We start from the raw sequence: 17,380 nt of genomic DNA on the forward strand, positions 1-17,380 counted from the left end.
AAAGCCCCACCGAAACAGCAAGCCCACCCAGCAGTCCTGCTTGAATACAGAACCCGACCAGCAGAACCTAGGCAGCAGCACCCCTCTACAAACTCAGAGCACATGGAGAGGCTTTGCCCAGAGATGATGATAGTGAGCCCCACCTGCCCACAAATGCTACCAGCCAGCTGGTGAAGGTCTTTCCTTACCAAAGCAAACCTGTAAAGCCCGGAGAAGGAGACCATTTACTGAAATGCACAGATACCAATACAAATAAGCAAGGATCATGAAAAATCAGAAAAATATGATACTATTCAAAGAAAAAAATAAAACTCCAATAACTACCCTAAAAATATGGAGATGAATTGTCTGACAAAGAATTCAGAATAATCCTCTTAAAGAAGTTCAGCAAACTGCAAGAACACAGAGACAACTAAACAATGTTAGGAGAACAATGCATGAACAAAATTAAAACGTCAAGAAAGAAATAGAAACCATCAAAAAATCAAACCAAAACCAAACCCAAACAAACAGAGATCCTAAAGCTAAAGAATCAAATGACTGCACTGAAGAATTCAGTAGACAGCTTCAACAAGACTCAGACAAACAGAGGAAAGAATCAATGAACTAGAAGATAAATCACTTGAAATTATTTAGTCGGTTGAACAAAAAGAAAAAAAGAATGAAAGAGTGAAGAAAACCTGTGGGAATTGAGAACTCCAAAAAAGAAAAAATTACTCATTATGGGAATCTCAAAAGATGAGAGGGGGAAAAAATGGGGAAGTCTATTTAAAGCAATAATGACCAAAAACATTCCCAAAATCGGGAGAGAAGTGGGCTTCCAGATTCATGAGACCCAAGGAATCCCAATCGGTTGAAACCAAAGAGGGCTACACTAGACATTATAGCTAAATTGTCAAAAGTCAAAGAAAGAATTTTAAAAAGCAGCAAGAGAAAAGAAACAAGTTATATACAAGGGAACCCACATAAGATGATCAGTGGATTTCTCAACAGAAACTACAGGCCAGGATAGAGTGGAATGACATGTTCAAAATTTTGAATTAAAAATCACTGTCAGCCAAGAATATACTATACCTGGCAAAGCCGTCCTTCACAAGTGAAGCAGAGATAAAACTTTTCCAAACCAAAAGAAGCTAAGGGAATCTATCACCACTAGAGCTGCCTTACAAGATATGCTAAAGAACATTCTTCAGGCTGAAATAAGGATGTAAATTGACACCACAAAAATGTATGAATATATAAAAATCATTGGTAATGGTAAATATATAGTCAAAATCAGATTCTCCAATATTGTACTAGTCATCCATAATTACAACTAATCAACAAGTTCACTAAAGTAAATGAATATACGAATATAATTTGTGTTTCTTTACACTAACAACGAACTATGTGGGAAAGAAAGAAAATAATTACAATTGCATCAGAAACAATAAAATACTTAGGAATAAATCGAACCAGGTGAGGTGAAATATCTCTACATTGAAAACTATTAACACACTGATGAAAGAAATTGAAAAAGACAAACGTAAATGGGAAAACCTAGTCTGTTCACGGATTGGAAGAATTTATATTGTTAAACTGTCTATATGACCCAAACCAATCCTTAGATTCAGTGCACTCCCTACCAAAATTCCAATGGCATTTCCCACAGAAATGGAAAAATAAAAAACACTCTAAAATTCATATGGAACCACAAAAGACCCCAAATAGCCAAAAACAATCCTGAGAAATAAGAAAGCTAGAGGCATCACACTTGCTGAGTTCAAACTCTATTACAAATCTATCGTAATCAAAACAGTAGGGTACTGGTATAAAAACAGACATGCAGGCAAATGGGATAGAATCAAGACACCAGAACTAAATCTATAATATTTGACAAGGAAGCCAAGAATACTCAACGGGGAAAAGATAGTCTGTTCAATGAATGGTGTTGCATTCACATGCAAAAGAATGAAACTGGGCCCATTTCTTACAACACTCACAAAAATTAACTCAAAATGGATTAAAGACTTAAAGTGTCTGAAACCATAAAACTCTTAGAAGAAAACATAAGAGAAAATCTCCTTGAAATTTGTCTTGGCAATGATTTCCTTTTTTTGATTTGACACCAAAAGTATTTAGCAACAAAAGCAAAAATAAACAAATGGGACTACATCAAACTAAAAGTATCTCCATAGCAAAAGAAACAACAAAATGAAAAGGCAACCGACAGAATGGGAGAAAATGTTTGAACACCACACATCTAACGGATTAATATCCAAAATATATTAAGAACTCATACAACTTGATTGCAAATAAAATAATAATAATCTGATTTTTAAATGGACAGAGGATCTGAATAAACATTTTTTCCAAAAAAGATATTCAAATAACCAACAGATACATTTAAAGGCGCTGATCATCACCAATCATCAGGGAAATGCAAATCAAAACTACAGTGAGATATGACCTCATACCTGTTGGAATGGCTATTATTAGAAAGAGATAACAAATACCGGCAAGGATGCAGAGGAAAGAAACTTTGTACAGTTGATGGGAATTTAAATCAGTCAAACCATTATGGAAAAAGCACTATGGAGGTTTCTCAAAAAATAAAAATAGAACTACCACTTTATCCAGCAAGTCTACTTCTGAATATATGCCTAAAGGAAATTAAACCACTATCAAGGAAATAACTGCACCCCCATGTCGATTGCAGCATTATTTACAATAGCAAAGAAATGGAAAAAATCTAAGGGTCCATCAGCCAATGAATGGAGAAGCTGTGACATATATAGATATAGAGATACGGATATAGATACATAGATATAAATGGAATATTATTTAGCCATAAAAAAGGAAATCCTGCTATTTGCAACGACACAGAAAAACCTTGCCAGCATTAGGCTCAATGAAATAAATCGGAGTATGTAGCAATATACTCTCATATATTTGAGAGTTGCCAAGACAATAGATCTTATAAATTAACACAAAAATCGTGACTCTGTGAGGTGATGCATGTGTTACCTAATCTTAATGGGCAACATCTCATCATCACAGGATACACCTTACATTTACAAAATGTTCTATTAATTCTATCTCGGTAGAGCAGAGGTGGCCAGGAGAAGTGGGCTAGAGGAAAATAATAGAGAAAGCAGCTGACCACAGCCTGGCTTCAGAGGCCATTTCAAATTATTTTAGAACTGTCTCTCTATATCTTGGGCTGGGTGCTGCGTGACACACTCCGTCTTTTACGGCTAAGTTATAAGAAGACAAGAAAGATAAACTAGAAGCAAATTCTGGCAAGAATTTTTTTTAGAGCCACAAAATTTGCCAATATGAAGTGATGATAATTGGAAAAACAAATGACCCAGCAAATGACCCTGCATTTTGAGAAGCTGAGGGTCGGATGTTCAGACATTGATTTGCATTTTGCAAATCCTGTGTTTACACATTGTCATTATGAAGACGCTTGAGCCTTTTGAGAGGATGATCAACCACACACAAAAATGATGGTGTCCACGAACCCAGGGGAAAGAGGCACCGAAACAGTCATTTGGACAAAATTTGCCAAAGACCCATTCTGCACTGTTCCCCTTTGACTCTGTAGATACCAACCGTTTCCTTACAAGTGAAATCAGATTAAAGAACATGAAGGCATCTGTTTTTATGGGAAAATGAAACAAATGTATAATGTGAGGAGTGTCCAACACTTACTGAACACGATTATGTACCAACACTATTATGCTAGTTAGTAAAGTAAAATATATACATATTTAAAATTAATAAAGCAGCTTCTGCCTTCTAGGAGCTAACAATCTAAAGAGAAAGGTTGACATGAATCCTTGTAGATATAATGGAAGAGGGGAGACCGTGCCAGGAAGGAGGGTAGGAAGAAACTTAACACTTGGCCTTGGATAGTGAAATGTGATATAGGAGCAAACGGGTTTATGGTGGGCTGTAGTTTTCCAGAATGCTGAGATGGTGAATCTAGAGACGGGATGATGCATGTCGTTTCACGGCTCAACATTACACATTATAGTCCTGCAGGTTCACGACAAACATTAGCAAATAAGCAGCTCTAAGAAGTCCACTACTAACAACGGAAGCACAAAACTATTCAACCTGCATTTCATATTTTAATCAATCACAGATCCCTTTTTATAACATAGCACCTATAAGCAATCTTGGGGGAAACAATTTTTGCGAAAATAGGTTGTATGATCCTCCACGGCGCTAAGGAGCTGCTAACACTGCAGAAGATGAGCCCAAGGCAGGAGAACCCCTTTGTGCTTGGATTCTTCTAGGGCGGTTTCATTTGAACAGATACTTGACAAAGTAAGCAAATAGAGGTCTGTAATGCAAGATCAAGCAAGAAGAGAAACACAAACCTACAGATGACTCCTGAATTCTTAGTTTGATCACAAATGTTGGTCTTCTGAAATGTCTAACTCCTCCATGAGATAAAATTTAAGGGAGGTGTGGATGCCAGGGCAGGACAGGCTGTGGGTCCTGGCTCAGTGGCTGTGCAAACCCTCGGACCCATCCTGTGGTGTGATGGAGGGAGGCTATTTAAATGAAACTCAAGAAATTGTAATAGTCAAGCCTGTCTAACCAAAGACTCATTCATACCAATCGGTCCTGTTTTTCACCTCGTGTCAAGGTGCCTGGACTCTAACACAACCACGTTTACTGGACCTTAGCTGGTAGAGCTTCAGATAGAACGTCTGCTAACTTCTGGGCATGGACTCGAGATGCCCATATACCCGGCACAGCAGTGAGGCCACAGATCAGTGAGACCTCCTGGGCAGCAGAGGACCACTACTTGTCCGCAGAACTCTAATTTTGGCACTGCATCGCGTTTGTTCAGTGAGCCAGTGAGAGAAGCTATGAATTCGAGGGAAGCTTCTTTCCGAAAAGATCTACAGGAAAAGACCAACTGCTAAAAATCAATCAGATTCTTCACTGGTTTTAGGACAAGCAATACCAGATGAACGTTTCCATGGATTTTTCCCTTCCTCTGGCCCTTGTCTGATCCCCTTCAATGATGCTGGAAAATCACTGTTTCTTACAACAAATACAGCCAGCTCACAGCTTCCTGTGTATACCTTATTTGGAAGATGGATGAATTGCTGCATATCCTATAGCGGCTGGTTTTACTGCCTCACGACATTCATTTCCATCTCCTTGTATGTGCATAAAAATGCAAAACAATTAGTCTAAGTTGAAACAAAGAAGCTCTGTCAAAATACAGCACGTATACTGAAAGGACTGAAGACTCCTGTTGCGGGTCCCTCCCCAGCGGCAGGCTCCAGGTGGCTAGGGTACGCTTTTGCAAGGTGGGATTTTGTGTGGCGGGGTGGGGGGGTGGGGTGGAAGCGGGCGCTGCACCGTCAGAAAACCTGCAGATGCCCAGTGTCTACTTCTTACCAACTGCGTGACCTCAGAACACTTCACAGCTCATTCTCCAGGGAAAGGTCAGGTGTAACTACTAGTTTCCACTATGGAAGTTCTAGATTCCTATTTCCCTTTGTTGTACAGTCATCAAGTACCGCGTCACCGCGGCGAGCGGTCTGCACATGGTTAGTGGTTAGACTACAAAAGGCTACGGATTCCTCTAACATGATCGCTCCTACTCCTGTTTGGTAAGCTCCCTCGATCCTTGCCGTCGTGGGCCCACAGCCATTACGGCTCTGACCGCTCACTGTCTTGGCAGATCCTAGCCCCGGAGACAAATCTATTGCACGCCTGCCATACCTCACCGTACGGAATGCAGTCCTGCAGACTTACACACATCTTGAATACACCGACTTACGCCTTTTAAGGTCTATGGGACAAACCTGTGACTGTCATTTAAAAGCGGCTCCTAAAATACAGTCCAAGAAAGCATTCAAGGGAAATCATCTCAGAAGCTGGCTGAAAAAGCAGTTTCTTGGACTCCAGAATCCATTTTAACTGTACTCTGGCAATCCTTCTACAAAGTTTATTGAAAAAAAAAAAAAAAAAAACAGGGCTCAGCTCTCTATATTAATTTGGGTGGGATCATTTATTAAATTCACCAAATCTGAGGTTTTAAAAGTCACATAAAATATTGCAACTTAAGAATTTTCCACTCTCCTTATAGTAGGCAGCATGAGAGACTGTAATGAAATACATTATTTAAAATACACTCAAATCCTTAAGCTAAATGCAATTAAAAATGGAAATAAGCAATTCATTTTTTTTTCCCCTGAGACTAGGCCAAGATGGTTTTTACGTTTCTGAAGCAATTCATAAAGCCAAGATGGAGGTTTCAGAGGAAGGCACCAAGGCATCTACAGCCACAGGTGGGTTTCTAAGGGAGTCAGCAGCATTTAGTCACGCTGCTTGCCCTTATCTGCCTTTGTTAGGTTTATCCAACTCAGTCTTCACGTTTCTAAACCTTCCACTAAAAACCCCAAGTCCAGATATGGCATAGCATTTTTTTTTTTTAAAGAAATGTTAACACAGAGCAAAGAGTTTGAAAAAGGATGGGTGAAGAGAAATCCATTTTGAAAAGGACTTGCCCCATCATCCCCATAAACAAGGAATGAAGCCATTCTGAAAATTACCTTAAGGAATGGATTCCATGGAGTTTTTTGAAAATGGGACAGAGGATTGGCTGTGTGACATCTTTTTGATTTTCCTACTTGTACCCCATCATAAATAACAACTAAGCAATGAAATACCAATAGGATGCTTTTACTTCTTCAAAAATCAAGGGATATAACTGACTTCATCTCCAGTTTAAATAGTGACTTTCCTCACATGAATAGAAAATGCAATGGGATCCTTTTATCCTTTTTCTCTCCTGCAGCTCTGTTGTTACTGAAAAGGTCTCGGATTCCTTTTTTTAAGGCGGATCGGCCATTCTTCTTTTTCCTGAGAGAACCCGACACAGGTAATGACTGACACAGGTAATGACCGTATGCTTTTGACAGAATTCAGCTAGCTTAAGTATGGATCCGCGGCTCCCTAGCAACCAGCGCCCGCTTGCCCACTGGGCCTACACTAAGCATTCCTCCCAGCTAGTTTCTACGGTGCTTTCAAAGCTTCTTGTCGCGTGTCCTGAGAAAGGGGAGCGTTCCGTAACTACAGACACGGATATCCTCCGTGTTGTCTGACTTCTCCTTCAGCTCATTTTTAGTTGACGTGGATTTTTAAAACTTTGGGTTTCTACTTCTGGGGAGACTTTAGATCATGAAGGTAAAATAAATTATAAATCATCCTCCCCCCCCCCCCCCCCGCCTTGTAGCCTTGCTTTTCTCATCACCGTAGGACAAAAGACAGTTCCTCCAGGGCACTTAGCACAGCCAAGGAGTCTTCTGACTCAGCAACCCCAGAATCCTAGTGGATGCCCCTGGATTTCTAGTTTTTCTGTTGATCTTTCTCACGCTTGCTGAAATGACGCCAAGGTCAAGTGTTTGCACTTCTAAGTCCCACTATACAACCTCATGCTAAGCCAGAGACGGTGTGGTGCAGGCAGGGCCTTAGCACATCAGAAGGACTAGCAGAGGTCCTTTCAGCTTCAACAGTGAACAAAGTACTCAAATTATTCCTCTCCATGTTCTCCCTCCCCCCGCCGCCCCGAAAATTATTTAGCAGCCTGGGAAGGAAAAGAGATTCTCAGTAAAGAGTTGTTGGCAAGTCGGAACAATGTGTTAAAAAGAAATAGGATGGAACAAGACTAACAAAATCAAGCAAAAGTGGATCTACTTTAACTAAACATCAGGCATTATTTTTATTTATGGAGAGAAAAAAAGTCAAAAGTTAGAATAATGAGAATTACGCATAGGTTTTACACAAATTGTTAAGGAAATACTGTCAACATCATTTTATCTGAGAATCATTTGCATACTGCTGTAACTTGTGCTAGAAATCAAAGGAACACTTTTGTGACAAAAAGGATGAAGATAATCATTCACTAGGAAATAATCTATTTGGGGATTATTTGGGGAGAAAAAGTCCATCAACAGAATATATCCTCCTAGGATTTCACCATGATCATTTCCAACCCCATGTTTATTAGATGAAATTGTCACTTATCACTCAGAACAGGCAACAGAGAGCCCTCTCTTAGAAAGGATACATGTCAAAAAAAATGAAAGATGAAAAAAATGACAGGTTCGACTCCCTCGAGAAACAGAGACAGGACTAAACATGAACAGAAAGGTCATTGTCAAAAGCTGATAGCCGATAAAGGTTGATGACAGTTAAAAGAGAACGATTTCTCTTTTGGAATTCAACTGCATAAAAACGACGTAAAACCTTTGAACCAGTAAAGGACACACCACTATTTCGATGATAGTTTTCAGAACTGCCTCAATAAACACAATGAAAATAAAAGGCTAATCCAAAACCGGTTCCATAATCTGCCGCACATCTAAATATAGTCCTTGTGAGTGTATTTACTCTTTCTGGAGGTTTTTGCCCACATCACACAAGGCCAAGTGGCTACTCTTCTGGTGAGAGAGGGGTGTTCAAGAGATAGAAATCAGTCTCAGCCTTCAGTACACCGAATTGACAAACCTTACCGATAAGGGCAAATAATGAATCCATCGTCAAATGGGACACATGTGGGAACATTAAGAAAAACGACCTTAAACTCAAGATTGAGCTGTTGGAGAATATCATTTGTCCAGCCTAAAGCCACCCAGTTGATTTAAAAGGCCTAAAAGGCATGATATTCCCCTCAAATGTACTCCCTCTCCCTCCCCTTTGCTTACAAGAATTCTATAGTATTTTACTAATTTAACTAATATGCCCAGTTCCTTAAAATGTAAAAAACCTGCGAGATGGGCTACTTAAGATGGAGTTTTGATTAGTTTCAAACTTTGTGACTAGGGTTTGGATGAGGTGGGCTATCGAATATGGTGGCAGAGAGATTAAGGACAGAAAGAGGAGACTGAAAAAATTGCTTCTTCCCAACTCCCTCAGGATTCATCCCAAAAAATGTAGTAAGGTGAAGGGTCTAAAGGATTATTACCTCATGAGCAGTCTGTAAAATGGAAATAAGAACCTCCTGATGAGGAAAGCTGCTAAACATTGGAAGGGACTTAATCCCTTTCCTAAATATTCTTGTTAAGTATGAACTTTTGTTTGAATGACTTGTAATCCTTTCTATTAATCACAGAATCAAAATATACATAAGGACAATTTAAGACCAGACAATATATTCTGAATTTTGTGTAACTCTTGAATTTAGCAATGACTGAAGGTAATTACCTTAACAATTCCATCTACTAAATGATATCCTGCTTTAAAGGTATTTTGTAGAGGTAAAAAAAGGTTTAAAGACTTGCATATGAAAATACTATGTAACATTACATTAAATGCTTCTTTTTCTTGACAGGATTTGTCTTCAGCATTGGGAGAGTTTCAAATCCCCTAGACTAAATTACGAGATCTCAAGCATGTTCTCCACTTTCATCTATGCTTTTCTTCATAAAAAGTTACAACTGCATTCTGCTATACCCTTGAAATTTTAAAAATGTTTTGCTAAAGTGTAAAAAGATAAGGGTATGTGATTTTCAAATATTATGAAACTAAAATTCCATTGATTTTACTATAATTTTATAAATTTATTTTGCCCTCTCTTAATTTAAATGTATTTTAACCTTCCTTTCTACTGGTTACCCCAAAAGCACTACAAGGCACAGCAGTGATCTATGAAAGGTGAGTGAGTCTGGTCATAGGGTCATGTCCTCAGTGAAGACACGTGAGGCCATGTTGGACTGTGAGTGGACAGTAAAGAGTGTTGGTTTTTCCTCATCCTGAGTAATTCAGGGGGAATGCACAATGAGCAAAGTCATCTTAAATGTTTCCTTTCCATTTAGCTTCTAAACAAAATGGAGAGTTTATGGATAAGAATAGCAGAGGAGAACAAAGAGCTCCCCCCTAACCCTCATCTGTTGTGGGACTTCTGTATGTAAGCATGGCGTCAAGCTGCTAAAGGCTAGACATTTCAGAGTATGTGGTGTACCCCAAACTTACAACTTCCTAAGTAACAGCTTCAACTTAGTGAGAAAAGAAAAAGGTGTTGAATGGGAGAGGAAAGAAACCAATATGAAAGATGTCTGCTTTCAAACAGCCTTTAAAGTGTCTGCCTATTTGCCCCAGATACCGTCATTTCTATTAGCTACGCAGAAACGGGAGTATGTTGGTGTGGCCAACAAAATCTAAGAACAGAGAGTAAAAAGACAATGCAGGTTAGGCAACAGGTAATTACAGTTAGCTTTAACAAATATGAACTTCAGGTGGTGTATTTTTCCAATGCTTAAAAAGCAAGGCCTTTAAAATTCCATTATCCTTAAGATGGTTTTAAATGATTACTTTAAATGTGATTATTTCCTAAACCACACAAGAGTAAAATAGAGCATTTATTGATGGAATAACAAAAGTGCTTTTCTTAAATATTCTTCAAAATACATTTGTACAACTTACAATAATATATCCAAAATAACTGTATATACAAAACATTACCTAGTTTTAATGTATGTGCTTTTTTCCCCAAAAATTACAAAGTAACTTCTTTTTTATTTTTTTTGGCAAAGTTCAACCTTAACAGAGGTGACAGTTTTAAAGGTTGGTTTAAGAAAATAGAACCTGAGGGAAATTGACACGCAAGAGTCAATGACAAGCAAGAGATTTGGAGGAATATTTTTAGTTTGTTAAATAAAAATGTGTTTTAGAGTGGTATTTTTCACATTACAAAAATAAACCAAAATGAAGAAAAGGTCACTGTAAAATGATGGAAAAAGGATCTGTAGACTTGCTCTTAGTATTTCAAATAGCCAACAATGCATGTCAAAAAATGAATGCAAGATCACAACAGTCTTGTATTTACTTTGTATTTGGAGAAGATACTGAAATAAGTGGCCACATTCTGTTTTCTTTTAACTGCTATTAATATGGTTGATCTGATTGGCTCTTCGATGAATTTCATCCAAGAAGTTCTCCAGTTGTTCTATTAGCATTCGTTTTTTAAACCTGTATAAAAAAAATAAGTAATAGCACTCTCAATTTCTTTTTAATGGATGTAGATCAGAGTGTTCGTGTTTTGTTTTGTCGTTTTAAAGATAGAAACTGCCTTGGGAAGATTTTTCAAAGGAAAATAAAAATGAAAAAACACAACTTTATGATATATAAAATCCATTGGCAGATAAGCAAATTATTTTATCAGTGCAGAATTACAGTTTGTTCCTAAAACAAATAACCCAGGCCCAGGTAAATGGAAGCAGGTTATTTGTTTCACATCCGAAAAGAAAAACAAGAAACCCTACCATTTACAAGGGTTACATATATTCTAACAAAATTTAGACTTCCAAAGCAATGACTCCAATAGCTTCCTATGCTCTTTAAAAGTTGAATGTTGAATGTGAAAAAAGTATGAATATAATCCCAAGACAGAAGAAGAAACGAACAGTTGGATGGCAGCATTAAAAAACCCTTGGGTTAGGGAAGCCTGGGTGGCTCCATAGGTCGGGCGTCTGCCTTTGGCTCAGGTTGTGATCCCAGGGTCCTGGGATCAAGTCCCACATCAGGCTCCCTGCTTCTCTCTCTGCCTCTGCCTGTCTCTCCCCCTGCTTGTACTCGCTCACTTTCTCTCTCTCTCTCAAATACATAAAATCTTGAAAAAAAAAAAAAACAAAAAAACAAAAACCCTTGGGTTCTACTATTACAATTTGAAAGTTAGCAAATCAAGGATTATTAGACATCTGTAGTATAGGATATAGCCAACAGTTCAAGTGGTAATTTAACTTTTTTCCACTAATATAGTAGCTTAAAATTGCATTTGTCTACAGAAGTATTAACACTGCTAATGCTTTTTAGAATATGAGAATATCAAAACACTGTCCAATCTATACCTTCTTCCTCTCTACTTGTAAATTAGTATAAAGAGCCACCCTAATATTCCACATCTCTCTACAAGGTGGCAAAAATGGAGGGCAGGCACCAGGAATACAGCTAAATCCATGAAGTCTAAGTTGCTAGAATGTCACATAAAGAAAACAACAGATGAAATACTCAAAACAACATGAAAAGTTATGGTCTGATCTTGAACCTTCAAAGTGGCATATGCTCTAGCCACTCAAAAAAAAAAAAAAAATTAACTGGTCCAACTAAAAATACCTTTATGTGTAGCATGGACGAAACTAGGGGATTATTAAAGGGTGGGTATATTCAGAAGGTCAGATAAGATGAACACTAAGTTTTCTTAGAATACTAAAGAAAGGGATCCCTGGGTGGCGCAGCGGTTTGGCGCCTGCCTTTGGCCCAGGGCGCGATCCTGGAGACCCGGGATCGAATCCCACGTCGGGCTCCCGGTGCATGGAGCCTGCTTCTCCCTCTGCCTGTGTCTCTGCCTCTCTCTCTCTGTGACTATCATAAATAAATAAAAATTTTTAAAAAATTAAAAAAAAAAAAAAAAAGAATACTAAAGAAATCGTGAAAGAAAAGTGTTTTTTATACTCCCTAAACGACTACAACTATGCTTTCCAGTTAACTGCACTTCATAGTTACCATTTATAATCTTGATCCACATTCCTTGTATTAAAGTACATAATCCTGAGCTACTGAAGCAATCAGAATAAGGCCCATTTGTCCAACTCTGCTCCCCTTAATTACATGTTTTCCCACGTACAAATATTGTCTTTCGAGGTTGTTGCTAATCACTGGTTAATATTAACTATAGCCCAAATATGCAAAGGAAAAAAATTAAAGGTTAAAAAGTATAAAGACCCCCCCCCCAAAAGCCACAGAGTAGGATAAATGAGAATTATGCAAGTATCTGTAATCTGTAGGTAGAAAAGGTCCATAGTTGGCGAAAAATTTGTGCATGGCTATTTTTTAAGTGGACTTCTTTCAATAAACTAAAAAAAGAAAAAAAAAAAGAAAAAGAGAAACTTATATACACATGAGTGTGTCATACACATGCATACTATCACAGGTTCAAAATAAGTACTGTTAAAAACCTGACTGTGAGCTGGGGACTCATTTCATAATCATTTCAAAATGTGTAATAGATTCTTTACCTTGATGCTTCTTTAATGACATTTTGTAAAAATATTAGTCTTGTTTGTAAACTGCCTTGCACATGCTTCAGTAACGTGAAGATCCTTTCATATTCTTAAAACAAGAGAAGCAAAAAGAAAAAGTTAAGTGGCTTTTCTACACACTCTTATTATTTTTCTATTGCAGTTTACTATATCAAGATGTAGTACACAAAACCAAGATATTCTACGTAAAATTTTCACCACTCATTAAAAACTTTATAATACGCACATTTCACATATCAGCAAAGATAAAATAACTTGTTAAACTGAATTTTTGGTAAAAATTCCCATAAAGAAACAAACCCAAAACTGAGAAAAATCAGTGAATAGCTTTCTGATAGTGCCACTGAAAAAGCAGCAGCAAGGCACCTCCATCCTTATAATTTAATCTCTAAACTACAGTTCCCATGGTAGGGAGGGGCAAAGAGCAGGGTGAGAAACGAGGAAAGTGCTATTTCAGTTTCAGGTTTTCACCTAAAACTCTGCCAAGGACTATAAGCTCTAAGTGGCAAGGGCTGACCTGCCCACTTCTGAACCATCGTGGGTCACTGTACCATCAGACAGGGGATCTGCCAACATCTCTTGAATGAGTGCCAATAATACTGAAATTGTATCTCACAAACTCCTTTTGTATTCGTGAAATATATAGTTTCTGTAACTTCCATTTTGGGGCCTAAACATACTCCTCCTGGTCACCATCATAGTTTAAACCCTAAACACAGTGGGGACGCTAGGCCAGGAACTTTATAGACATGAAGTCATCTAACATTCGCTCCATCTTGCTGGGTTTGCTGCTCCATCCCACTGCAGCTGCTGTGTAGAAAATACGAAGGACACCAGGTTCCTGCCCCGGTAGGAACTCTGTGCTGCCGACCTGTGTGTTCTCTAAGCTCCGCTCTCAGCACTTCCTGCTCACCCCCCCTACACAATACTGGGGACATAGCAGATATTTAGTGTTTGTAGGATGAATAAAGAACCTAATCATACAGCTCCTACGTTGTTGAGCACTCATCTAGAATCAGGTCTATGTTTTTGATTAATCTCTCTTCTTTGAGCACACACAGAAATCAAATATGAGGTTTGCCTCTAATTATACATACTTCTTCCTGGCTTTCGGATCTCTTTCATTATTTGTGCTTTTAGTTCAGTGTTGACCTCCTCATGGCTTCTGCAATGCATCAATTTCTTTCCTTTGTTCAGTGAAGATGCTGGTAGACTCTCTTCAGGACACTGTTCTTTATCTCTTGGTTCCTCATGATTTTCTAAAAATCCACCAACAGTGAGGTCATTAGCTCCTAAATGGTCATGACCAAGAGCCTCTGTATGATTGGTTGGTCGTTCCAGTAAATTGGCTGGAGAAGTTGAAAATTCAGTATCCATAGCATTTGGTGTAATATCTGATGAAAGTTGGTCTGCAACATGATTTTCAACCACATCATCTATTGTCGAATCATTAGTGGCTTCTGAAACTAAAAACAAAGAGAAGTAAAAAAAATAAATAAATAAAAATGATATGAGCCAATTTCAAAGCACACAGTAAAAAAAAGCTACAAATAATATTACAGCAAATCACAATCTCCTTGATGGATGCAAATTAACAAATAATAGGATATGGTTCTTAAGCTTTGCCAAAGAGATAGTGGATTTCAATTTGTACTTACAAAATCTGTTTAATTTTTGCCCTTAGGAAAAAATTATTTGCCCTTAGGAAAAAAATAAAAGACAATTTCAGGCAACTTTTTAGTTCTCTGGTTTATTCTGTGGCAGTTTTACTGAACAAGTAGATTTCTAATACTTCAGGGAAACACAGAGAGAGCCTTAGCTCATTCCAACCTCCCTCTGCCTTATGCATCTACTATCATTTAGAGGCAAAAGTAAACACAAGGAGTTCAAACTGTTCGACATTCTGCAGGGAACACACCATCAAATGGGTCACTTTACAGTACACTCTTCTCTCAAAACCACTCATCCAGTCTGTGTTACTTGAGCAACACAGAACAGCCTGGTGCCTGGTGCAGCTCATCAGATTTCTAGACTTTAACAACAACAAAAAAGCTTGCTAACTCTTGCCCCCCACAGAAATCAGCTGAATTATAGAAGTTCCCTGACTGCTCACCAAACCTCCAGGACACCAGGTGAAGCCACCTCTACTTTCCCAATTTACTGTCCAAAAGGTAAACTCATTCCCACAAAAATCCCTCAAACTTCTGGCTCCTTCCTAAATCTGCTTCCACGATTAGCAAATTTTCCTGAATATTCTCTACAACTCCTACTTTAACTAAAACCCAGCTCTCTGGCCAAGAAACTGATCTTTTCAGACTTGAAGTAGAAATTACTTTCTCTCAAATACTCTCTACAGATTTAAAATAAAGATGTGGAGTCACAGACTCCTTCACCTTTTAGTGCCACTTCAAGATCTTTCTCCATGCACTCCTAGAACACTCCTGCTCCTTGGAGGCTCAACTATGCCACTGTGCTCATCCTCTCTCTCCTTGTCACTAGCTTATTGATCTCCAACGTACACCTCTGTGGTCACACCTGGTTCACACACTTCCTTCTACCCTCATGTCCCTTGGGCGTTGTCCTAGGCCATTACTACTCAAAATGTGGTCCAATACAAGCAGCATGAGCACCATCAGAGAGCTTGCTACAAGGCTCATCCTGAGCCCCGCCCGAAACAATGAACACAATGAACTAGAAACTACAGTTTAACTAGATCCTTTGGTGATTCAACTACACACTAAAGTCTGAGAAGTACTGTAGTATGTGATTTCAAGGTCTACGCAGATCACCTGCCAAGAACATGGCCACTCAAATTCTTTAATTTCTCATCTTGTTTGCCTCTCAAATCAAACACAAAGGCATGGACAGATGCACATAAATCTTATCTTTGCAAGACTCCTGCTGGTTTTCTGTAACTCAGCCAGACTCTTACTCCAGGAACTCCTCCACTTTCTCCCTCCCATCCTACCTTCTAGATTCTTCTTTCTAATCTATCCAACTTACATCACATAATGTATTACTTTTTCCCAGGGTCCTACATTCTTTCATTCTATTGCCCTCCCATGATCCCTGCCAGGCAAAACCCCAAATCTGATGACTCTCTCTACTTGCTCTAGACCTGCATTTGTTATGATGAGCACTACTGAAATAGCATTCAGCTTTGCAGAGTGATCACCATCACCATCCAAGTGTTCCTGGATCCTACTACTACCTAACAATCTTATTACAACCTTTCTCCCTCTCCTACAAAAGATCATTCTAACCTTCTCCCCTCTTAACATCTCTAACTTTCCCAATCTCTCCTTCCCTCTTGTTAGTACACGTCAGCTCCTACTTCACAGAGGAAAGAAAAGCAGAGCCGTGGCGTAGAAACTCCCTCTACTTCCCACTGTTAAACTTATGCCCACACCCACTCTGCTCCAGTGGAAGCAACATTCTATCATATGGGCTCTGGACCATTCCTTTCTGCCTTCCCCGGGATCTGGTGCTGACTACACTTTCTCTCCATCACACCAGCATTTAAACATGCTCAACTCTGTCATCTTAAAGCCCAAGCAAGGTCACAACTTTTAACCCCAGGACTTCTTCCAGCTATCACTCTCTCCCCACCTCCCTTACACAGCTATACTTCTTAAACTGGTTGTTTACATTCATTGTCTCCATTTTCTCATCTCTTACGCCTCCACCCATTTCTTCAGTGTTCTGGCACCTTTACTCCACCAGAATCGCTCTTGCTAAGGTAGCCAGAGACCAACACAACTTTTCCAATCCTCTTGACCAATCTGTTCAAATTATTTGAAGCCACCAACCACTCAATTCTCTTTCCCCTTAGCTCTCACGACACCAAGTTCTTCTCATCTCCTATTTCTGGATTCTTCCCTCTCAATTTCCTTTTTTGAACCTTATTTCTCCCCTTAACTTTGGCATTTTCAAAGTTCTGCTGTAGGCTTCTCCTTCTCGTGGTTTCCCTTGGTGTAATTTAATACACTCCGGTGAAGGTTAAGACTGCCTCCTGTAGCTCCCTTTCTCCCCGGCCTCTTTCTCTGAGGTCTAAACTAAAATACCCAACTCCTACTTTATGATCTCTACGTGGCTAGGCAATGGGTGCCTCTCAACTCACTCACCCTCTCTCCTTCCACTCAACCTGTCACTCTCGTCTACCCAGCATCGCTCAACTCCTCTCTTGCCCTGGCTCCAATACCCAGTCCATCATCACCAAGTCTTTGCTGGTGCATCCAGGTATTTCTCAAACACATGTTCTTCGCACAACTCCGCTGCCAGGTCATTAGCTCTTCCCTGGGTTTCCTAAGTTCTATGCATCCATA

General features: G+C 39.0%; 2 protein-coding genes across 5 annotated transcripts in view; one reads left to right on the forward strand and one right to left on the reverse strand.

Moving 5' to 3' along the window:
- The window catches only part of SERPINE3 (serpin family E member 3), a 32,759-nt gene extending 18,331 nt beyond the window's left edge, over nt 1-14,428 (forward strand). The window contains exons 7-9 of one of the 2 annotated variants that reach the window (XM_072783233.1): nt 6,219-6,305; nt 6,815-6,898; nt 9,350-14,428. In XM_072783233.1, the coding sequence (XP_072639334.1) occupies nt 6,219-6,305; nt 6,815-6,898; nt 9,350-9,393 (215 nt within the window). In that variant the 3' untranslated portion in view covers nt 9,394-14,428. The remainder of the gene's footprint in view (nt 1-6,218; nt 6,306-6,814; nt 6,899-9,349) is intronic. The other variant, XM_072783232.1, reaches the window with a different exon arrangement.
- INTS6 (integrator complex subunit 6) overlaps nt 7,714-17,380 on the reverse strand; it is a 90,765-nt gene continuing 81,098 nt past the window's right edge. For all 3 annotated transcript variants that reach the window (XM_072783230.1, XM_072783229.1, XM_072783231.1), the window contains 3 exons: nt 14,153-14,521; nt 13,032-13,125; nt 7,714-10,986 (listed from right to left, as the gene is read on the reverse strand). In XM_072783230.1, the coding sequence (XP_072639331.1) occupies nt 10,893-10,986; nt 13,032-13,125; nt 14,153-14,521 (557 nt within the window). In that variant the 3' untranslated portion in view covers nt 7,714-10,892. The remainder of the gene's footprint in view (nt 10,987-13,031; nt 13,126-14,152; nt 14,522-17,380) is intronic.

This window comes from Canis lupus, chromosome 17 (genome assembly GCF_048164855.1).
Source record: "Canis lupus baileyi chromosome 17, mCanLup2.hap1, whole genome shotgun sequence".
Taxonomy (NCBI): Eukaryota; Metazoa; Chordata; class Mammalia; order Carnivora; family Canidae; genus Canis; species Canis lupus.